This window comes from Teleopsis dalmanni, chromosome X (assembly GCF_002237135.1).
Source record: "Teleopsis dalmanni isolate 2A chromosome X, ASM223713v2, whole genome shotgun sequence".
NCBI classification, from domain to species: Eukaryota; Metazoa; Arthropoda; class Insecta; order Diptera; family Diopsidae; genus Teleopsis; species Teleopsis dalmanni.
The window spans coordinates 25736878-25761656 of NC_051848.1; the positions used below are offsets into that span (position 1 = coordinate 25736878).

Here is a 24779-nt window from a genome sequence, read left to right on the forward strand (position 1 = left end):
ACTCAATGCGTAGGTATTAGGCATAAAAACTGGCTTTTATTGCCGTTGAACTTCATCGAAGTTTTCAATTAAGTACAATAAAAATTGCAGTATTAACTAAAGACTTCAAGAGTCACCTCCTTGAAGAACTCAAATATACTGATATGAACTATAGCAATAAACAAATAAAGTCACCATCAACTGCGAGATGATGATGCATAAATACAGACACATAGAGCGTATGCTTAGTGAAGAATATGTTAAAATATTATGCATTGATGGCGATAGTTCATCTCTAATGAAGAACTGTAGGGACTGCGAAATCAATTCATTAACTATTGATGGCGATAGTTCATCTCTAATGAAGAACTGTAGGGACTGCGAAATCAAATCATTAACTACACTGAAGGGAATAACCAAAAATACTTATGAATTGAAAATACGTTGTTCAAAGAGAGAATCGGAGTTCATTTTACGAAGTGCAACACCTGTGTAGTTCCTTCGTATTTTCAAAATAATAAAAAAAAATATTTTTATATATACGCACGATTCTACATCAAGAATTGTGGCATGGTCTGGCAGTGGTCCAACTGAAAATGTTTGTTCATACTATAGAAATAAGAATGTTTTGTCGTGACATGCTCCAAACTATCTCAGTCAAGTTTCAGTTCCAATTGTTAAACAGATTTTTTTTTACAAATTTACTGAATTTGATGACAATATATCTACAGTGATATATGAGTTTAATAATTCCTTTACCGAATTGTGTGATAAGTTGAATTTGATATTACGTAGTTCTACCTGATCAAGTGCAGTCAGCAAATGATTAAAAATTAACTTTAAAATTATTGCATAAATATAGATATCTATAAGATATAGCAAAAAAAACATATGTACATGTATTCATTAATAATTTTTTTTTTTTGCATGTATTATATTTTACCACTAAGTCAAAGTCTTTAAACACATACCAGAAAAAAAAACAGAATATTTTCTTCAATAATTTTATATTTAATGCCATATTAACTTATTTTATTCTTATTATTATATTACATTAAAAATTACAATAGATGTTGGCTTAGACTATAAAAAGAAAAATAGGTAAATGAAAAAGTAAAAGATTTTTAAAAATTAATTGAATATTTCAGACAGTTGCATTCTGTGTGAGTTCTTGCTCCGGTGGGACTGGTTTTCGTATCTAAAGATTATTGCATAGGTGAATTGAAATGAAAAAGAAAATAATTAATTTTTCGATTAGTGCAAAGTGTAGGTCAGATATTTATAATAGCAAAAAAAATCTACAAATAATAAATAAAAAATATTTATTAAATTAGTTTTTAATTAATTTCAATCTACTTTGAATGTAATCACATGCAATATTATATTTATGAAAATTGTTAAATTAATGTATAGTGAAGTTATAGAAAAAAATTATTCTACTCATGTCAACCATATTAAACAAAAATTATTTTTAATGTTTAATGAAATTAAATCATTTTAATTTTGAGATATTATTTATTTTTAAAAAAATATTATCAACCATTTTTATTACAGTTTACACTTTGTGCAGGATATTTAAATTAATTCCACCACTATATAACCAGTACTATATTAACCAGTGATTGTTATTGGTTTATTATTATATATATTATTATTATATAGATATACTACTTAAACCTTTTGTATTAAAACTTAATTTAATAATATTAATGATATCATAGCGACTAAAACAACAATTTTTTCTAGAAGGCTACTCATATTTATTTATTTATTTTACTATTTATTAAATATTAAATAATTTATGTAAAGATTTGTCAAGCAAATTTTAGATTAAATAATAAAATAATATTACAATATTTTTAAATATTTTTTTTTAAATTGTACATACTAAGAGAAATATTTATAAGTCATTTCATATAACTAATATTCACAATTTTTTTGTTTAATTATCCTTTAGCTAATATATTAATATATTAATTAATAAATTAATATTAATACATATATTAATTTATTAATTAATGAACTAATATATTTAGTCTTTTCTACATGTCAGATGGATACCTAAAACATTTTCATTTACTTATAATAAAACTTTTAATAGTTATACAGAGCAATCTTTTAAACCTTGGAAAATATCACAAGGAAGGCTTAGAAAGCTTTAATGAAACAATGGACACGATACAAAAAATAATAAAATTTTGTTATTCCCCATTATTGAAGAAGCCTAAAGACTTCAACTTTCTTTGGATCCATACCAGAAATTATTACTCGGTTCGAGCATTATGCTATTATGTCAATTTCAAGAATATTTCTTACAAATAACAGTTTTGTGATACTAAGAAATCTTATGTTCAAATTCCGTTCTGGTATATGTTCGTAAGGGTAAGAACAATTTTGTTTGTAATAAGTTCTTAACAAATTAAAGCCCCTAAAGATTCAACAAGATTTACGAATGTATATGAAAAATTCTTTAAATATTTATGTTTTTTTCCATTAACATAAATTTATTCAAATAGATTTGCAAGAAGTTGACTTAGGTTTCGGTTCAGAGAGTTAGCCATTAACTTTGTACCTTCTTTGTACCTTCTATATATGTAAAAAGCAATAAATTGAAAACACTCAAAATTTCATTTTTTTTAAATTTAATTAAAATGTTAATGAACTTTCATAGCAAATTAACTGAAATCCAAAATGCGAACATACAAGTCAAGTACGGCTTTGTGGGAGTTGGTTAAGGAGTGCTGACTCTGAGCTTCAAATTTGACAGGGCACGAGCTCAATCTTTGATACTTGGAGTCTCAAAAAATTATTTATGAATAATTTAATATAAAAAATAATTCCAAGACCATTGATGTTGAGTATTTGACAATACTCGAAACAGCTGTATGGTCAGTCAAAAATTCAATTAATTAATAAAATAATAAAATTTTATTGTTACAATTCACTACTTTTCGAAATCTCTCTACCAAAACAAAGAATATAATATTTTTGAAATGAAATTTTAAAGATTTTAATCAAAGATTATTAGAATTACTATTATAAACACACTATAAACAACTGGGCTTAAATAAAAACTGCTCAGGAAATTAAAAAAATATCGGTTTGCAGAAGCGTATATTTCAAAGCACTCTAATCTTCTTACATAAAATTGAGAATCTATAAAATCTAATCTTCGTACATAAAAATCTTTATTCAAAATATAGCGCTGAATCTATTCTAATATATATGCTCTTATTATATTAAATTTAAAATTATTTCATTTCATTAGATACACTTAATATTAAAACTGAAGGAGCTACTAACGGTCTAAGTGCAAAATTCCAATCAAAAGAGTTTGACTTATAATAATTATGAATCCTATAAACTAATTCATTCAAGGCCCAATTTAGTCAATTGCTGTGTATTTTAATATAATATAATTTTGATATATCTTACAAATCAAATATATTTAAAATAAAATTTAGAAAAATATATATACAAAATTACTAATAATTAATTACTTAAATACAACTAATTACTAAATTTATTAATATCATGCTTTAAATATATAATTAATGAACATGCATTATAATGTTATTTTCGCAGACAAATAAAAACAATATTACATTGAATATATTAATATATGTATAAATGTACATATATATTTATTCAATATCTATACATATATAACAATAATATTAAATAAAATAAATATTAAAGTAATTAAACTTAGTAAGCTACCCAATAATTTTGCATGCAAATTTATCAGAAAAAAATTCAATAATGAGCTGCAAAAACTACTTAAAAATAAATGAATTATTAAATATTATATGAGTTGATTAACAGTTTACATGACGTAAATTCCAAAATTAAATTAAATTAAATTAGTAAAAGTTTTGCATTATTAGTTTTTTTCCAAAATAAATTTGAAAATGAATTAATTATAAATTTTAAATTAATGAAATTTAAATCCATTTATAAACGCTAATTAATTAATTATTTTATATCAAAATAATTATCGAAAATTATAATACAAAAGCATCACATTAATTGTTTAATATTTGAAAAAAAAAAAATTCATTAAACTTAAAATTAAAATGTATGAAAGACAAATAATTTTATTTTCACTATGAAAATTTTAGCATTGTAAAATGTTTTTGTATTATTTTGATCTAAATTAAGGATCCCCTTTTTGTTAGTACTTGGTCAAATTTTAAAAGTTGTTATCATTTAGTTTTATTTAATGTTGATTAAAGTTCTTTGTTAATAATTGATTTTCCATTCGTGTTTTCATATCCAGGTTTTTCTCTTACTTTAAAGCACCGAATTTTGAAATAATCGCACATTTCACGCACCTAACAAAAACAAAAATTATTATCAACATTATTCATTATTATTAGAAAACAATAAATATAAATCAAAAAAAAGAAAACATTTAAGTTTAAACAAAACACTTGCCACGCCTTGACCGTAATGTAAATGGGCTATGGTTGTGAAAATGGTTAATGCCTGCACTGTCCAGCGTTCTGCATCCGCAGATATTTCCATACCAATCACCTGCTCATACCACGGAAAACAGCTCACAGCTACCGTTGCCATCAATGGCCACATGAGTATATTGAAGGAATCACAGCGTGTGTCAGACATTTGAGCGACAATCAGGCGACACTGTAATTAAATAAAAATAAATAAGTGATATAGAAATAATATAACAATATTATATATAACATATATTATATATAACATATATTGTATATATATACAGTATTTGAAAAACAAATTTAAAAAATACTGAAGCTTAAAATTTTTTAAGAAATTTAATAATTGATTGAGGCCGATATATTATTAGATCGAATAAATGTTAGTAATATCTTTCATATATAAGAATTTTTTATTTTACTAGACTTTTGAAATTAACATCCGTCAAACAACAGATAAATGATTTGTCAAGTAATAGCATTTCTCTATTAAGTGGTACCTCTGAAATCACTACGCAAAAACCTACGACCCAACAGAGTTTATAAATAATTTATGTATGTATAATATGCATCCAGAATAAAAGTTCAGTGGAAAGTGGTACACCCATAGGTCATAAGGTTCAGTTTTATCTTAGTAGCTTCTTAAATAAAAAAACATTGATACAAGTGGAGTAAAAATAAGTCATCAGGTACATATGTCCCCTGAAAATCACATGACATGTGATCAGACATGTGGCATGATTGTAACCATTGAAATTATCAGAAACGAAATTATTGTTCCATATGTAGATAAAAATGTTCTGGACGACTTGCATCTTTTAGTTAGAATGAAAACATTATCTTAAAATTCAACGAATCAAGATTAGAGAATCGATGATGATTACTCCTATATAACCTAAACAAATTAAGCTGGCTATAAAAATTGAGTTGTAGCGTTGCTATAGTGTTACCGCTTATTCTGTGTTTACACTAGCTAAACTTTAAGAATACGCAAACCTTGTGTCGAAAAGGGTTATACTGATGTGAATGGTAGCGTTAATACACTTAGTCGTTGTAAATATCAGATGGTAACGAACAAGTATTAATAAACTGGCGCCTGAACGACAATCACAACCTGATCAATCAATATCTTTTCAGTTTCATTTTCTGAATTTTCTAATTGCAAATTACCTAGCACCAACGTATTATCCTAAGCAATAAGAAATATAGCATAAATATGCCTTCATATATCACTAAATAAAAATATGCACTTGCTTGCAAGCATATAACAGCAAACTTAGCTGTAAAATAAGTGTGTTAATTCTTTGATTTTAATATATGGCTTGGTATATGGAGAAAAATATGTTTCTTCCGCTTCCAAGAAAATTTTGACATTGAAATAGTAGTACATAAAAAATTGAAGGTATCATCAAAAGAGAAATATTTGACAAATTTTTTCGATGATTTTTGTTTTTTTTTGTTTTAATCAATTTGAAATCCTAAACCATTTCAAATAATATCCTTAAAATATAACTAACATAAATGTGTTTTAAATGAATTCATATTACTTAGAGGTATTAACTCTATTCAAATAATAATACTGTGGCCAACGATTACGAAAACGGATATATAAATTAGGACACAAAAACAGAAAGTCAAGCCTATTGAAATATAAATATTTAACAGTGACTAAAGCTCTTTTGGGCTATGACGAAAATGTATGTTATGTAGACTGTCCCATCAGTATTGCCAATTTCGTATTTTTTACTATTTTTTATTCTATTGTAGATATGCTCACTTTCAAATTGCCACCAAAAATAAATAGCAAGACAAAAGTCATTGAAGCTGTAATAATGTTAATTTATTATTATATTATTTTATAATAATTGCTAACAGTTCTTACAAAATTATACTCCTTGCCTTAAAGTCGGAAAGTGTTATCAGTAGTTTATTAGCGGTTAATAAAATGGGCTATGTTGCTCACTAAAAGGCGCAAATTCTGAAACTCATTACTAAACAACGCTGCTTTGCCGAGGCACAAATAGCCCGGCTCTTATACCGAAATTTGAACTGACTTATTATAAACAACAACAATTTTACTCATGCCTTGCCGGAGACACTCTACAAAACATGGCCCTCACAATCGCAATAGCGAATCCAAAATAAATATGAATAAATGTAATGAATGGATCATGACCATGCTCAAAAGGCCAGAAGCAGGAATGCCACGACAAGTCTGTAAAGAACTTTTAAATAACTTTTATAGGGCTTGAACTTAAAGCCTCATAATAAAATGTAACCTCAAAATGGTGATACGAAAAACTGTTATTAATGTTATGACAATTGTTCGAGTAGATGAAAGCATCCTGTAGTTGGTGGTTCCATTTACAATATTTACCGAGAGAAAACAGGTGTCAAGAGAAACCGCAGTCATATAATTTACTACATCTCAAAGAATGGTTCACCCAAATAGCTTTAATCATACTCCAAATTAATCTTTTTAAATTATTATGGAAAATTTGATGTTTCGGGATTAATTGTTGTTTTTAATATTTATGATCGGAACATTTTTTATAAAAGATATTTCCTTTGAACACACGCTGTTTTCTTAAAAACGTTCTCTGAAGCAAATCACCTTTTTTTTTGCTTTCTTCTTTAAAAATAAATAATTACGTAGTAATTAAAACATATATTTGCAGTGAATATTGTTTTGATTACTTATTTTGATAATTTAATTTAAATATTATGAATCACTAACTTTTTTAATTGCACTTTGGTTGTTTAAAAAATTAAGAAATGTTATTATTTTTGCCGGAACAGTGATAAAAAAACGTATTTTTTTAATTCCAATCAAATATTTAAATCCGCAAAATGTAGATTGAATAACTAATTAAAACAAATTATATTCCAAATTGATTCCAAAGTTCTTAATTATATTTTTTTTAATGTATTTATTTTTGGCATTATTTTTGATCAATCAGTAGTCACTGTTTCTTACTATTTATATTTTAGTTACTTACTTAATTAGTAATACTTAATTAATACTTAATTAGTTGTTTATTACCGACGTGAGACGTCTTTGGCCGCGTCGAATAGCCAAAAATGATTACGAGTAATGATTGTTTAAGTAATTTTAAGCTACACATGTGTTTCAAGATTCAGTAAAACGTAAATGACTTTCGACGCGGAGACTTATTGCACCCACTGTATAGTACTGACTTTGTACCATATATATCATATGTTATACTCTGATCACTTTGAAACACTCTAATAAAAACTTTCATCCAGGTCGGCATAAAATTGACATCACACAAGGATCGTATAAAGCAAGTGTAGTAATTTTTCAGAGATAAAAAGAGATTTGAAGTTCTGCAATATGAGAACAATAATTCCTGTCTTAAATCGGCCAAAGGTAGGCAATTATTTTTAAAATTAAAAAAAAATATACTTAATTAGAACTCGAAGTAGGGTTCATCGATTTTTCTTGCACAATATATTACATACACAAATGCAATTTGTTAATAATAACATAAACAAGGTGTAAAAATTTATTCTCTATAGACATGATGTACTTACCGCTATATTCGAGAACAATGTGCCAAATAGCACAAACAATATTCTTGGCTCTAGATTTACAATATTATTACGTGAAAACAAGCACCAAATCATAGTGATAACAAAAAGCCACAGAAATGCAAAAAGTGGACGTGCAGCTTCCATAAATGGGCGCATTTTACCAGTTTTATTTTTATACGATCTATAGAATATATATATAATGTAACATATTGCAGTCAAAAAATACTTTGAGAATTTATTATTTTTTACTTACAAATAAATATTTTTTATAATAATAGGATGACTTGTGACAATACCGGAACCAATTAAAATGATTTCAAACACATTCGCCATTGTTAAACTATAGAAACGGGCACGCCATACGCCAGGTCCAACAATCGATGTAAAGAAAAGCACTGAACTGACACCCTAGTAATAAATAAAATATGATAAAAACGTGAATAATTAATAATATTTGTTAATCGATAATGATTGAATAAATGTCCTGGCTTTGATGAAAAACGTTGACTTCTCTAATTATTTATTGAATATATAGTAAATTAAATTAAAAGCTAAAAATTCTTACTCACCCACATTGTGAAGTCGTAACCCCATGGCAAGAACATAACACCAGTATTGTACTTTTCTACATGCGTAAGGTAGAAATTAAGAAACACATTCCATATCACGAAAAACATGCGAATTGGTGGTAAATCATCAGAACCAAACAGTGAAAACATATAAATTGGTATTAGCACAGCCGAATATGAGTCTAAACCATGGTCAAATAATTCACCCAGAGGACCACTTGTACCTGTGCGACGCGCTTGTTTTCCATCCATACCATCTTTTGATGTAACAAACCAATTAAATTTATTTTAATTATTATTATGTATAACATAAAAATGAACAAAAATATAAAATAATTTTAATAATATATATGTATAATTATGATATAAACAATAATTCAACTTATAAATAAATATATGTATCTCTCAATAAATTCGTTCACTGCTAAATAATGATTCGAGTTCGACTTTATAATTGAAAATCAATAAGCTGAAAATAATTGTGTTCCGTTCAATGGGCTTCTCGGGGAGGTATGAAGATCTGAGGTCTATTATTACTTAGTCTGATAAAGTTATAAACAATAATCCAGCCAATGCGTGGAGAGGGGTTATGAAGAAATTTCGCAGTTAATAGAGAGTAGAAGTGCTCAAGTGCACTAACTCAACTAGTCTCAACATAATAATAAAATAAAAATAAATAATTAAATTATTAATAATTAAAAATTGAAAATTAAAAAAAAGAAAAGAATACTTTTTAGATAGGAAGTAAACAATGGTAATAAATTTCGTTTATTATTATATATTATATACTATATACTAGTATGTGCATATAAATTGTGTATTCGTAATATTGTCTTTCATCTTACCTAAATTATAGTATATTAATATATTAATTGCTGCCACTGACCAAACCCAACGTGGTACACTATTTTCCATATTATTTGCTGCCGAGAAATCCCAGTCATAATATGCAATGAGTATGAAATTGACTACGGTCATGAGAAATCCAGTAAATGTAATAAGATTAGGTGCCAACCATTTTGGCAGGAACTATTCAAGATAAAAAAGTTTTTTTAAATATTAATACATAAATCATAAATATAAGTTATATAATATGTAAAAGGGATACATTATAAAATTTTAAATTTATTTATCGACCTGTTTTTTTATAATATATATGTATATATATATATATATATATATATAATATATATAATATGTCACAAGGATTATATTCACCAGTTATACTGGTCATTAAAATCATTTAATCAGTACATTGCAAAATTAGTATGTACATATTTTAAACTTAATTCATGCACTTTTTTCAAATTATAATTCTCATTAAGTACAATATTTTTTATTCATAAATTGTCTATTAGATCATAAATAGTTTGTGTAATTTTAATGTAATATATTTCTGATAAATATTGGATCATGTTTTCATTATTGTTGTTATCATTACTACTTTTATTTATTTGATCGTTTTGTGATATAATAAAATTGTATATTGCGCTGAATACCAGTGGTTTTCACCTTGAAACGGATTTTGAAAATGCAATCCTAATTTTATGGATTAGACGATTGTTAAGGCTGTTTATCTGCTTACTTCGTTATTTATTAATATTATTGCATGAGAAATGTTTTATAATATTATTTGATGAAATTCAATTTAGAACCACTAATAATAACCTCAACTAATAACCACAACTAATAATATCAGGAGAAGCCTATTAAAGGCGTCGGTTTGAGGAACAATTATATATGTTTTAATATTAATTTTAAAAGAAATTTATAAAAACAAATAAAAATTATGAGTTAAAACACAAGTTATATGCCTTTGTTGTTGTATTATGTTGCTTAGGGTACACAATACAACAGCAAAGCACATCATATATTCTTATTTTTATGGGGTGGTTATAAGAATACAACTGTTGTATGGTTCTTACAATAATAGATTTAGAAAAATGGAATCGGCCACATAAGTAACTGGCTGTACTGTGGAATATGGGTGAAAGATATAGATTATTAATTGCCATCATGGTAACGATCATGAACTAACCATCATCATTAAACTTAATAACGATTATCATGAATGAACTTAATACAGATAATAAAAAACTATCGATATTAGTTGACATAACGAATTGAATTTCTAACTGTTCTAGAATTTGACAAGACGATAGTTTGAGACCAATATTTTTTGATATCGTAATCTAATATACAGTGTAATTAAAGTGATTTAGTTCAGACAGTACTAGGATACTTTATGTCGACTGGTGTATTAAAAATTCTATGTTGGTGATTTGACTTTGCTATTATTATTAAATAAGAATACTCAGAATAAATGTTGTTCTTGATTACTTTACATATAACTATAAACAACAAGAAGGGTTTCTGTGCTGACTTGTTATAGCGGTGAAGATATATATTGGACTTAGGTCATTGGACTTAGATTCTTGATCTCAACAATTTTTTTTTTGGCAATGCTCAAGGTTCCTGTAAAGAGTAGTTATAGACCAGTCTATTATAAATAGAAGAGTTCGGGTTTTAATTATCGTTTAGACTTATTTTCTTAAATTTTATAGCATTTTTATTCTTGCGGTATTACGATGGAAAGACGAAATCCAGATTAAATCTGAATTGTGGCTGTTGCTAACTGATATTTGAGAGTATCTACAGACGCCTTGATAGTTTCATCTAATTGGATTTTATGCTGATACTGTATTTTGAAACATAATAATTTTATAGTTGGGTTGGTTAAGTATTATAATACTTCTAGCAGACACCTATATATTTTTTTATGTATTCCAAGTGATTTCTGTTTCATGATATAAATTTCTTGCGATTTCTTTTTCCTTTCACTCTTTTCTTCATAATGTATGAAAAGAGGGGGGAATGCTATTGAAAAGTTTAATTTCCCCTTCTTCTAAAATCATTATTTCTTTTACACCACATTAATTTATTAGACAAATTTTTTTTGGTGGCGAGATTGATAAATATTTCGATATAATGCGCTTAAGTTGTGAGATATAAATTAATATCTTTTGTTTTTGATATTAATTTAATATTTACATTTCCCATTTTATTTTAAACTGTTGCCAAGTAAATTTGTTAAAATATATATTAACTGTCTTTAAACAGAAGAATAAGAATAATTAAGAATAATACTCGTCTAAACTCGTATAGATAAAAGCGCATGTACATTTAATATTTTATATAAATATTTATTTAACAATTAGAAATATAATTCAACTTACCTTCACACACCAATTCCAGAATGGATGCATCACGTAGATACTTAGATAGCTGGTGTCGATACTGTTGTACTGCATTTCACACAGGTGGATTGAGAGCACCGGAAATATGAAAAGAGAATATTCGAAACAAAAAATTTAAATTAAATTGAAATATTTTTGAAACAAAGGAATTCAAAATGCTACGGAAGTAATGAACAAGAATAAACAAAAGTTTTAATGAGTTTTTGCAATATAAATTGTTGCTTCCTTTCACTAAAAATTGCTACATTTTACAGTCCACAATGTTATTTCGCACAAATTATATGCAATTGAAATCTCAGGCAAGTAATTCTCAACTTCAAAATTAAGATTTAAATATGCACCCAAAATTTATTTGAAGAAATGAAGTGTGGAATCAAAAATTTTGATTTAGAAAATAATTTTACTACAATATTGGGTGTGGAAAAACTATTCGGCGTTTTACTCTTCATTTAAGTTCAAAATTGCAATGCGGTGTGTTTTTTTTTCAATCTTCTAACAATTAAAGAAAAAATTATCGAAGATATCTGCATAGACTTGTGTTTTTTATGTTAATGCTACTCTCAATATAGTTCAAGAAATTTCAACAAAATAATGAAAGATTCTCTCGGCCTCCATCGGGCTAGCACCGAAAACGTCGATCAATAGTGCAATTCAGGCAAAAATCGTTAAAAGTCTGTTGTGTCAACCTATTTTGGCGTTTTGGGGTGTTAGTTCTTGTCAACTACCACCGCTGACATCAAACAAAAACAAAAAAATATTGTGCCATTAACAAATACTATATATGTCTATACCTGAGTTTATAGGAACCAACGCAGACACTCTTGCTATTGCCCACACCCATTCATTCCGAATTCAACTTCACCCCTTAATAATCTTACCGGTCTTTCCTTCCTGTCACCTGTTCTATATGTATAAGTAGTCTACGTCATTTTAGTTCCTAATTTCGTAAGATCTTTGTAAGATCGAACAGAAGATCGTTTGTAAGATTTTAGCTATTCTGGCACAAACGTCTTTTTAAAAGTTTCATTCTATATCTTTCGAAATCAAAAACCGCTGGTAATCTCTACCATAAGCAAATAAACAATTAAATTTTAAAAACAAAAGTGATGGAAAGCAGCATAATTTTTATTATTTACATGAAAGAAATAATAGCAGCTTTTGCTGCACTACCAACAGCAGTGGCAAAAAAAAAATTAATTCATTTTAAAATAATAGCTTAAATATATATAAATAAATACATAAGTAGATGAATAAAAAATTGTTAAAAAATATTAATAGTGTTATAATAATAATAATTAATTAATAATATTAAAATTAATAATAATTAATTAGTATATAGATTGAAATACTAATAATTGTACAAAAAAAGATATGAAAAAAGTGTAGTGGCAAGCACCTTCGTCAGTTTTTTAAAGATAGATCTCTGGAACTATACACTAGGAGAATAATGATTCAAAGTACCATATTATATAGAGTGTCAGGGGCTCGTCATGAACAAAATTATTGTTGTTTTTAATGCAAATTATAAAATTTAGAGTGAGAGAAAAAATAATACGTCAGTTCAAATTTGGTCATTAGAGCGGAGGCTATATGTGCCTCGCCACCTAGGCACACCAGTGTTATTCACTAATAAATATCAATATTTGTGTCTTTTAGAAGCAAATTATTGCAATTTTTGTGACACTCAGCATAACATGCATTTTCGTCAAAGCACAAAATAGTCAATTTTGACGAGCCCATGACACTTTACATTAGATGGCCCAAACCAAAGCTAGCAGTGATCGAAAAAATCAGTGAAACTTGCAATATTATTATTTAATTTGAATTAAAAAAAAAACATTTTTTATAATTAACGTTAAACGTTATTTTTGTACCCCAATAAGTTTAAGTATTTCACCTATTAAAAGCATCTCAACATTTTTTTGTCATATTATGCCACATATTTGAATTTATAAAAAAATAAAAACTATCAATAAATAATTAATTAGTGTAAATATTAACATTAATAGGTATTATACATATTCATTAGTGTACATTAAAATTCATTAAAAATTAATAGATGTAATTAATTCGCTCAAGCCATAATTCAAAATAATTGTTACTTTTTATCATTTAATTGCAATATACTTCTAATGATAATTAATTAGTATTTGATTATATGATAATTTCGTGAATATTATTATTTATGGAAAAAGAATATTAACTGATAAAAAGAGCAAAGGAAGTATAAAATTATTATGAGTTAACATTTTTACTTAAATATTTTTTTTATCTGAACTGCAAAATGAATCTGATAAGTTTTGGATAAAAATTAAATGTTTTTATCAAAAATATTGTACATAAAATACAAAATCTCATAATACAAGTACTTTAAAGTCAATGTGTGAATATTCAATATTTATTACAGGCGTGTGTGATATTTGTACATTTATATAAAATATTGATTATTTTTTTTACAAATATACGTACATTCATTATTATTTTTAATATACGAACACAATGAACGCGATATATAAAATATTGGCATGAATATGGTTTGCTAATTAATCTATGAGACATTTTTTCAGCTTCAGATGTCAGCAAAAAAATTACTGTTCCAATAGACTTTTTACTATTATTAAAAGATACATTTTAATAATAAACTGCAAATAATTTACTATTTAATATTAATCCTTTAATAAAAAATTAATATTTCATTTATAACTTTTATGAATAAATGCTACCAAGTATATAAGTATATTAGTGCCTTCAGAAATTAACGTAGTAGTACAGTATAATCCGTATACGTTGACATCATATAATGTCACAATTTTATGACTTATAAACTCCTTTAATTCAATGAACTGTGTATCTTTGCATAATATTCATATGTTCAGCATCAAGTAATAAAATAAGAACATTTAGTGATAAACAGAGTTACTTTTTGTTTATAATAATTAAATTTGTTAGTTTATATCTAACTTCTTGTGCTATTTAAAACGACAACATTGCTTATCTAATTGATGATTGAAATATCTTGGCCAGAACTAGGCTTAAATTTTTGGGGGCCTCTTTCTTCAACACACTCGGCGATATCTCTAGCATTAGTATTGCACAGATTCTTGCCTTAATAAATGCCTCTGGCTGGTTCTAGCTTGACCTTCTCTCTACTATCTACTATTACAAGGTTTTGTAGTTTGAAAACGGCTTTTTTTTTAGCTAATTGATGAGGACTCGTTTCTCCCTCCACCACAACTAACTAACTAAGTGAAACATCTGGGAGTACCGAAGTAAGTAGAGCTGAATAACCAACACCATTCATAGAGTTGATACAACCGTTACGTTTCCATATTAGTGAACGTATCTAAAAGCAGTTAATCACGGCTTAAATTACTTAGTATATGTGTGTTAATAGCAAATTTGAAGAGATAATTCATCCAACTTCAAGAACAAAGTATAGCTACACAAAACTGGTAGCTCCAAAGAATTTTATTAGAGTTTACAAAATAGCCAGAAAGAAGCAAAGAAGATGCTCTGCAGTTTTCTTGAAGTTTAGTTTAATAAATATTTTATTAAATTATAAATTGCCAAATCTGGTCCAATACTTCTAAATATTTTGTTTATTATTGAAAAATATCTAATAAAAAATTAATTCAGATGATTTTGATTTTATCATTTGAAGAAAAAGTTTGTCTAATTTTGTAGTTTATAATTTTGCAAAGTAAAAATTATATTTTTGGACTAAACTATAATTAAAGGATACTAGATCTGGCAATATATTCCACTCAAGCTGTGAAAACTTTTGGCGCATTACCAAATTGTATGAAGTCTCCCATTAATTTGCTGGAACACCATAATTTTTCTATTGAAAAATTTTGACATTTTCACGTTTTACCGAATTTGATAGTACATTTTAGAAGTCAAAAAAAAACAGTATTTTGAAAACCCCACACCTTACATTATCACACTCTTCGTATTTGAAAGGACACTAACCGAAAACTACTATGTACATAAATAGTTTTGCTACATCAATTACCAAAATATATAATGATTATGTTAACTAAAAAAGCATACAATTAAGTTCTCTATTGGAGAGGAAGAATTCATATTTGGAACACCCCAACTACTATAGTATGTATGACATACACTTATGTATTTCAATTATCTTTTTTATATGTAATAGTGGATGTAAAAATTTTAAATTTTATTGAAATGTAAATATGCCAAAAATCTCGCGCCCATAATATTTTTTCTATCTGAAGTTTTAATTTTGTGTGTTTATAATATGAAACAAGTTACTTCATCAATTATGGGATAATTAAATATTGATTTTATGAAAGTTAATTTTTAAAACAGCTTAATAATAATATGTTTTTATAATAAAATCAAACGAAAAACCCATCATATTTACTTACATGCATTGACTTCATTGTAACCAATGCAACACATAGCAAATTTAATTAATTTAATCTTAATTTAATTACAATATTAAATACATTTTAAAATTGATCAAATTTAAGCGTAAATTGAATACAATATTATGGAAACTACATTAAAAAAGATTAAATGTTTATTAAACAAATTATCTAAAACCCATATTAAATTTGATACTTTTAATCGTATTAAAAAAAATTACTTAATGATTTTTTAATGGGTAGTAAGTACTATTTTATGTCATTATTCGAAAATAATTAAGAGAAGTTTTGTTGGTAAAAAAATTAAATCATCAGTAGAGCAGAGTACTACGGTGTTCTTACTAATCAATAACTACCTTCTGCTCAAAATGTACTCGGATTTTGTAAAAAAAAACACAAGAATTTAAATTTTATTCCAAATTTATTCTATCTCCTTCAAAATATGCTCCTTCTGAAGCAATACACATATGCCAACGCTTAACCCAATCTTCCATACACTTTTCGTAAGCCTTCCGTGAAGGTATGGCTTTTAGTTCCTTCAGCGAATTCTCTTTTACCGATTCAATCGACTCAAAACGCTTACCACGAAGGGGCAATTTGAGTTTTGGAAACAGGAAAAAGTCACACGGATCCAGATCTGGCGAATATGGTGCCTAAGCGATGACAGTGGTGCCGTGTTTTGTAAAAAAATTGCGTACAACAAGAATTAAAAATCGCTAAATGCACTTGAGGTAGTCTCACATTAACAGCTGCTGTAAACAAACTAATTGACAGATGGCGCTCAAATTTGTATCATATGTCAAGAAAGGGTGTACCAACATAACAAAAAAAAATTTTTGAAAAAGAAAAAAGGTCTATTACTTAAGGAGTAGTTAACAAACAACAAAATCCGGATACTTTTTGAGCAGAAGGTACTTCCTCGATATTAAATTCGCTGCAACTGTGCAAATTATTAATTCAAATGCGATAAAAGCTTTATTGCAACATCTTAATGGATAAAAAAAATTAACATTAAATAATTTATTATATAGTATTACCACACCTCACCTCATATTGGTTGGCTTAACAGACATTATAGTATTACCATAAGCTTTATCTTGGCTTAACCGTTTATGGTATAAAATATTGTTTATGGGAAAATGTTTTCGAAGTTGCTTCAGAGCTGTAGGTACGTAAACACTTCGATCTTAGACCATGCACCTTCCAATAAAATTCGGCACTATGTCATAGAGCTCAAGTGAACCAGGAATGGTTAAAAAATCATGGGACATACTTCATATCGTCCACACAATAGTTTTCGAATTCACTAGCTGCAAATTCGATAAACTATTCTATCTGGGCCCAGTTCGAGAACAAGGTGAGGCCTTAAAAATATGAAAGTATGGATGCGTTGAAGAATGACATTGTTCAGGAATGGTCCAAAATACCGAAAGATCACAATTGTAAAGCATGCAACCCATTTTTTAACCGTTTGAAGGCCACAGTCAAGACAAAAAGTGACCACATTGAGTTAGAGTGTGTGAATTCTAAAATTTTGATTATTTCCACAATTTTTTTGTAAATTGAATCAATAAGCAATACTTTCACATGGAAAAGAATGGTCGCTTGAATAGGTAAACTTTGGACCACTAAATCTTCATTTGACTGATTACAAGTGCTTTTGTAGTATTTACTAAAAAGAATTCTCTGTATCTTATCAATATTGTCTACTATTGAAAATAAAGCATTCCAAAAAGAAATATTTTCTTTTATTTATTTCTATCTCATAAGATAAGTGTAAGCATCCTCGTACTTGCTTATCATTGCTTCATATATTTTGCAAACAAAATCGTACATGCGGTCTTCTACATATCAATTTACTTTCAATTATGAACATTTCAGCGCCCTATTCTTCAGCGCGAAGTCCATTAAAACGCAACTAAATCAATTGTTGTAAGCTTTTTACGCTGTATAAGGTTCTGCCGCGCGATTAGCAATGGTCATTGACTTTCATTCAAAGTAGGTGAAACAATTCACTATGAAAGACCCAAATGAGTGAAAGATGAATGCTGCTGTTATCAGCAAAATAATTCATAACAGATCGCTTCAAAAGCCTCAGTAAGTACTAAGTTGTGGCAAGCGTGACTTAAAAAATCAAAAATAAATTAATTTGTCTAAAGTTCAAATGAAATTATTTTGCATTTCAATTAAGTTACATTTTTCCTTATATATATTATATGTAATTATATAAATAGATTTTGAGACATTTCTCAAATCTGTTTCAGACAACATCACTAATGTACATTTTTCTTTAAGTTGATATTAAGTTATCATAGCTACAGAAGGATGTTAGCGGAAATTTGTGATATTAATAATATCGTTAAAAATAATGTCAGTAACAATTAAAATAAAAACTGAAAAGTTTTTTTTCGATTATCGAAATCAAAATTCATCATCATCCGTGACTATATAGTACATATACGACCTAAGCCTGTTCAAGAACAGTCTTCCATTCTGCTCTGTTTTTTGCTTTTCTTTTCCAATTTCTTATGTTCATATCTTCTAAGTTCTGCTGCACACTGTCTGTCCATCGTTTTCTAGGTCGCCTACTTCTTGTACTGGTTCCTACCTCGTTCTCATAAATCTTAAGCGGTACTCTCATATCCGGCATTCTTATCACATGTTCAACCCATCTTAATAGCTGCTTTTTCATAATTTTGTTGATTCTATCACCTTCAGCTAGCCGTTCTAACTCGTGGTTGTATCTTATGCGATACATCCCGTTTTCTTTCACGGGGCCAACAATTTTACGGAGAATATTAGCTCTATTTGAAGGTATAGGTTACCTGTAGTCACATTCTGCACCAAGAGTTCCTATACTCATCTGATGTGGACGGGTATAGGAACTTGTGATGATGTCTAAGCTGTGTTAATGTTTTTGTATTTTTATTTATTTAATTCAAACTTATTTAAACAAATAATATTTTTAAATATTTTTATTTTTTTAGAATAATATTTATTACTTTGCATTTACTTCTTTTTAAATAAACAAAAATATTTTTATTATTTATTTAAACGTTTGAGTGAAATAAAAATAATGCTGATATGTATATACTAAATACTTTTAAATATAAAATACATGTTATTTGTTTACAAATTATTTTAGTTCAAAAAGACTTCAGTGATAATCTTTCATTGAAGATGCAATTAAACTATTTATTTTTAAAAATGGTTCAGTAGCTGCAACGCGAATTTATCAAATAATTTTTGCACGAATTGACCTTAAAAATGCACTGATTAAAAATAAAAAAAAAGTTATTTGTTCTATAAATAATAACAAATTCTGATTGAAAATTTATATAGAACGCTACGCAAAGGAATTTATTTAAAATGATCAATTTTCATTCACAAATCATCAAATATTTTTCAGAGATAGCCCCCAGCAACTATTAACTGTAGCCGCCTTTGCAAACCTCAAAAGGATGTACTGGAATAGATATTTGTTTTAAACGAAGAAGTGATGCTCAAAACAATAGCTTATTTCTAAGGTTTCAAAACAACTTTTTTTTAATAAGTTAAAAAAATGTGGAAAAGATATTACAAATATTGTAAAGAGTTCTTATGACAAGGAATTTATCGACAAATCATGAAATAATGCTAAAGATAATGTATTTATATATGTCAGATAGAAAACTTTTAAGTTTTATTTTTTTTTAATTCCTGCTTTGTTACTTATGATATATTATTATTATATTTTACTAGAACTTATTTTTTACTATATACTTTATTTAAAAGAAGAGTTCATTATAGTTTTAATAGGGTTATTACATAGTAGTACTGACACAAGTAGTACTTGTGATAAATGAGGACAAAACGAAGTACTTTCTGTCAACAAATAAATCTCCTAAGCATCTTGAAAGTCACGTCACTGTTGACAATTATAAGTTCGAAGTTGTGAAAGAAACTAGCGTAATAACGGAAATGACGTCAATAAAGAATCACTCTTGCCAACAGCTGTTATTTCGGGCTAAGTAAGCAATTGAGAAATATAGCTCTCTCTCTCTCTCTCTACAAACAAAAATCACGTTTTACAAGTCTCTTAACATGCCTGTTCAATTGTACTATATGGGTAGAATCATTTAAGAGAAAAATTCTTCGGTTAGATCTATGGTGCCTTAAGCGTTGGCAACAACTATCGAATAAGATAGAACGATTAGATATATGAGCTATCCCGCGACATTCACATGGTTAAGTGCATTAGAATTCGCTGGGTTGTTCATATCATGCGAATGGTAGAAAGTGTTCCAACTAAAAAAGTGTTTGATTCGGTATCCGAAGTTGGAAAACGCGGTAGAGGACGTCCGCAACTTCAGTGCAAGGATCAGGTGACCAACGATTTTTGGGCGCTCAATACTACCAATTAACGACAGGAAGCAACTAATCGAACTGGGTAGCGAAAGCTACTCGACGCAGCCAGAGACGACTCACGTCTATGATGGCGAACATTCTTCAGAGATATGAACTTCGCTGGCTTGTTCATATCATACGAATGGTAGAAAGTGTTCCAGCTAAAAAGGTGTTTGATTCGGTATCCGCAGTTGGAAAACGCGGTAGAGGACGTCCGCAACTTCAGTGCAAGGATCAGGTGACCAACGATTTTGGGGCGCTCAATTCTACCAATTAGCAACAAGAAGCAACTAATCGAACTGGCTGGCGAAAGCTACTCGACGCAGCCAGAGACGACTCACGTCGATAATGGCGAACATTCTTCAGAGATATGAACTAGCGACTCAAAATTATGTAGCGGTAAGAATTTTTGCTTTGTTTGAGAAAATGATCGCCAAAGCAGTAGCTTATTGCCAGGGTAAACAAATTAAAGAAAAAAGTTATAAAGAATGTGGAGAGTTGTTGTGCTAAAAAGTATATCAATTATTTTTTATATGTTCATTATATTCATTATTATTATGGATAGGATATACATGCAGTGGCCTCTTTTAAACAATTAAAGAATTTCTTTCAATGTATGTATTGTGTAATGTTAAAATTAATCAATATATCGATAAATCTCGTAACGAGAGTTATAAGGCAAATAAATTATATATGTCAGTCAATTTGTAGAGCAACAAGTGTTCACTAGTTTGACATTAAAAGTTATAATTTAATTATCGTAATTTCAGCCCCCACGATAGCAATAATAAACACGCAAGAAAAAAATTAAAAAAAAAAATATATGTGTGCTAAACATAAATAATTTAATGGAAAGTATGTGGTTCATAGTTCAGTCACTCACCTTGTATCGTTCGAAACCCTTCAAATGGGCCTCATCTAAATATTTAATTCCCAACATTTTTAAATGTGATCAGCTGACGCGGTATTGACGGTATTGTATAAGGCAGCCAAGTGCAGCGAGGGTGGTAGCAGCAATTGTTTGTTTATTCACTGCTGCAGGTGAATGCATAAAAACTGGACTAAAATGTCTAATTAACAATTTTTTATTTAAATTTATTCAAGGCACTTCAGAGTTGTGACGTCACCGGAATTGTAATAACTACACCACGGAATTCACGTGAGACTGTTAACAACTGACGAAGCGGTATTCACGTAGTTGCACTAATTGGCTTAACGAAATATTAAACATAAATTTCAACTCAAAAAAATTTTGTTTCATTATATACACCCGCGATTACACTAACAATTTGAAACTTAAATATCAAATTTTTTTTTTTATGAAATAAAAAATATTACAATTTTTAAAATAAATTGTAAGAAATTTTAAATATTTTAAATACAGTTTTAACACTCAATATATATTCTTAAACGAAAAATCATTTATACATATATATATATTCAATATTATTTTATATTTATTTATTTTATATAAGTTCATTTATATATACATATGAATTTGTATATAGTATATAAGTATAGAGTTTGTTTTAAATATATTATAAGACTCCAAACTACTGTATAAGAAAGTGAATATGTCAAATAAATTTCTATCAGATATATAATTTTATGACATAAATTACGAAGCATGATATGAATCAATAAGCTACAAAGAAAAATCTTAGAAAGTTAATTCTAGACCTAGTTAAAGCCTAGTGTGGGGTAGAGATAAGCCCCCCAGCCATTATAGAGTAAAAGTGCGAAATAGCATTAACTCAAGAAGAAGAAGAATCAAGAATCTAGACCTCAAATTTTTAGAGATCAAACTCTTTTGAACATATAAGACTGTATCTAACACATTTAATGTATGTTGTTCTTGTTGTTGTTGTTGGCCATCGGATTCAAGAAAGTAAGTATATAAAAGAACGACAAGACGTATGCAAAAGGGAAAGGAATGGCAGTGTTTATGCGATTTAGGTAGAATAAAGAAGATTCGGATTCAAGCAAGCAAGTACATAAAAGATGACAAGACGTATGCTAAAGGAAAAGGGATGGTAGTGTTTCTGCGATTTAGGTAAAATAAAGAATTGAGAGCGAAAGAAGAGTGGGTGTTAAAAATTGAATCTAACCAAGGTGGAGAAACTTTACCACCTCAATAGTGTACAAGAGATATTAAATATACCGGAACCAATCGTCTGCTCCAACGAGCAATTTCTGCCCGCACCCTCCAGCGGAAATAGAAACACTATGTTTAATTCCAATTATTGTCGACTTCTTTGCATAGACAAATAACTTCAAAATAAAAAAAGCATAAAGGTATGATTAATCATAGAACAATTGCTTTAATAACTTGTTAATCTCTGAATATATAATTTGTGTAGCATAGCCTGATTGTCTGATTAAAAAGAACGGTGTTTGCGCACTATCTAAAATTTCCGCCAACAAAGTTTTTCAAATCTGGCGTATATATAATGTGGTATCATAATCATAATTTGTGCTTAAATGACCTCAGTCTGCTAAAATCCGTTCAAAATATATTCAGCCAGAAATGGAAAAATCAGATGTTGTGCATAGCTCTTTTTCGGGGACAACTATTACTAATATTCTGTTTTTCTTCCTTGTTAATTGGACTTAGAAAAAAATGGAGGTGTTATAATTGAACGTTCAATCTAGCTTATAAATAGCCCAGGTAGCTGATGGTTTCAAATTGGGTTTATAAACAAAGTTACTGAGAAGTAATTAGACTTACAATGTCATTGCGTTTTGTGCACATTTAATACTAAAAATTTATTATTAATTATTATTATATATTATTAATTTATTTTCATTAGTGCTTAAACAATTAAGGCGCGCTACTCGGACATAAGGCATAAGTGTCTGATTAATGATTTGGTAAACATCATTTCATAAAAATATTAATTATCAAATGTTTGAGTATTATTATGTAGAAAAAAAATATCTAATATATGAAGAAACTTTTCAATAAAAAAAGAGTAGTTTTTAACGGAAGACAAAAGTTAATTAAGCAGAAATGGGCACGGTATTATTTGGAATAATAAAATTGTTAAAAATTTAATTATAAAGTCCAGTAAAACATATGGCATTTTCCAAGTCAAAAAACCAGGGTATACAATGTTTATGAACCTACAAAACCCTTCTTCTACGAAGATTACACAGATACACATTTTTTATTAAAAATATAATATACGTATATACCAAACATTTATACATAAATATATATTCTCGGATAAAATAGTTTGAAAACGCAGAGCTTTAAGGAAACTATTTTGATTTTCTGGTAAAGCTCATTTGAGAACAGACGTTTAGTTATTTTTTCCACTACACTATTTTAAGCAATTAACACGTCTTAGAGTTAGAAATATTTAGATGAAACCAACAAAAAAAAAAAAGGATATGAACCATCTGACGAATCTACCACTGATGATTTGGTCAGCCAAATTTCAATAAATTAAATAAATGTTTGTCCTTGTCTTTTTTTGCTATTTGAATCCGTTTAACTTTTTTTGGCAAGAAAAGATTAACATAAAGAATCTACTTATTATTATTTGTTGTTTGCTTAATCAATGTTAAATTCGAACAAACTAGTTATCACTAGTTGATATGTGTAGTTTTTGTTAATTTAATCAAAGCGAAAAATTTAAAACTTTAAACCTTGATATCTGAAGACGTAAACTTTATCAGCATATAGCGTGATAGAAAAAGTTGTTTAAGACAGAAGTCGCCAGACTCAGACTTCGGTATTTATACATTGCCTTCAAAGTACATAATCGCGTTTTTAACTACTAATCGTCTGCGGAACTAAAGTGGGTATATCACAATAATCCCCAAAGGATGCAGTAACGTGGTGACAAGTTCCCAACCCGTTTTTTTTAAATCTAAAATAGTTAACGCTACTGAAATGCATTGCCTAACCGGCGTTACAGGGAAATCGAAATCGAATGCCGCTTTGAGACGTAACTGTTAATGATTTATCTCAAAACACTGTTCTCTAAGTGATCTTCTTAGTTATAACAGAATCAGATATTTTTATAAAACACTTTGAAACAAAACTATTAGTGATTTATCTCAAAATACTGCTCTCTAAATGCTTTTTTTTAATTATAACAAAACCAGATATTTGCGTTAAACACGGAAATTGATTAACGTCACAAGAGTCTTTCTTACATTAATTAGATTAATTAC

At 28.0% G+C, this 24779-nt stretch overlaps 1 protein-coding gene across 2 annotated transcripts; it reads right to left on the reverse strand.

The window, feature by feature from the left end:
* Positions 1-1057: 1057 nt before the first annotated feature.
* LOC119689138 (ethanolaminephosphotransferase 1) lies at positions 1058-21570 on the reverse strand. Of its 2 annotated transcripts, XM_038103889.1 has the most exons (9): positions 21481-21570; positions 11797-11865; positions 9406-9589; positions 8561-8817; positions 8245-8399; positions 7992-8172; positions 4417-4626; positions 4272-4313; positions 1058-1177 (listed from the first exon to the last, which is right to left on the reverse strand). In XM_038103889.1, the coding sequence occupies exons 1-9, from the start codon at positions 21535-21537 to the stop codon at positions 1124-1126; spliced, it is 1209 nt and encodes a 402-aa protein (XP_037959817.1). In that variant the 5' UTR covers positions 21538-21570; the 3' UTR covers positions 1058-1123. The 2 variants fall into 2 exon arrangements, with proteins under 2 accessions (XP_037959817.1, XP_037959816.1); XM_038103888.1 differs by lacking the exon at positions 1058-1177 and having other exon boundaries at positions 4109-4313.
* Positions 21571-24779: the final 3209 nt, after the last annotated feature.

Bases quoted from the DNA above. Each gene is read 5' to 3' on its own strand.
- LOC119689138 (XM_038103888.1), bottom strand. From the start codon at position 21,537: ATGTTGGGAATTAAATATTTAGATGAGGCCCATTTGAAGGGTTTCGAA. The intron at 9,590-11,796 runs GTAAGTTGAATT...TATCTTGAATAG, and splicing joins TCTGGAATTGGTGTGTGAAG to TTCCTGCCAAAATGGTTGGC. The intron at 4,627-7,991 runs GTAAGTACATCA...ATTTAATTACAG, and splicing joins CATTGTTCTCGAATATAGCG to TGTCGCCTGATTGTCGCTCA.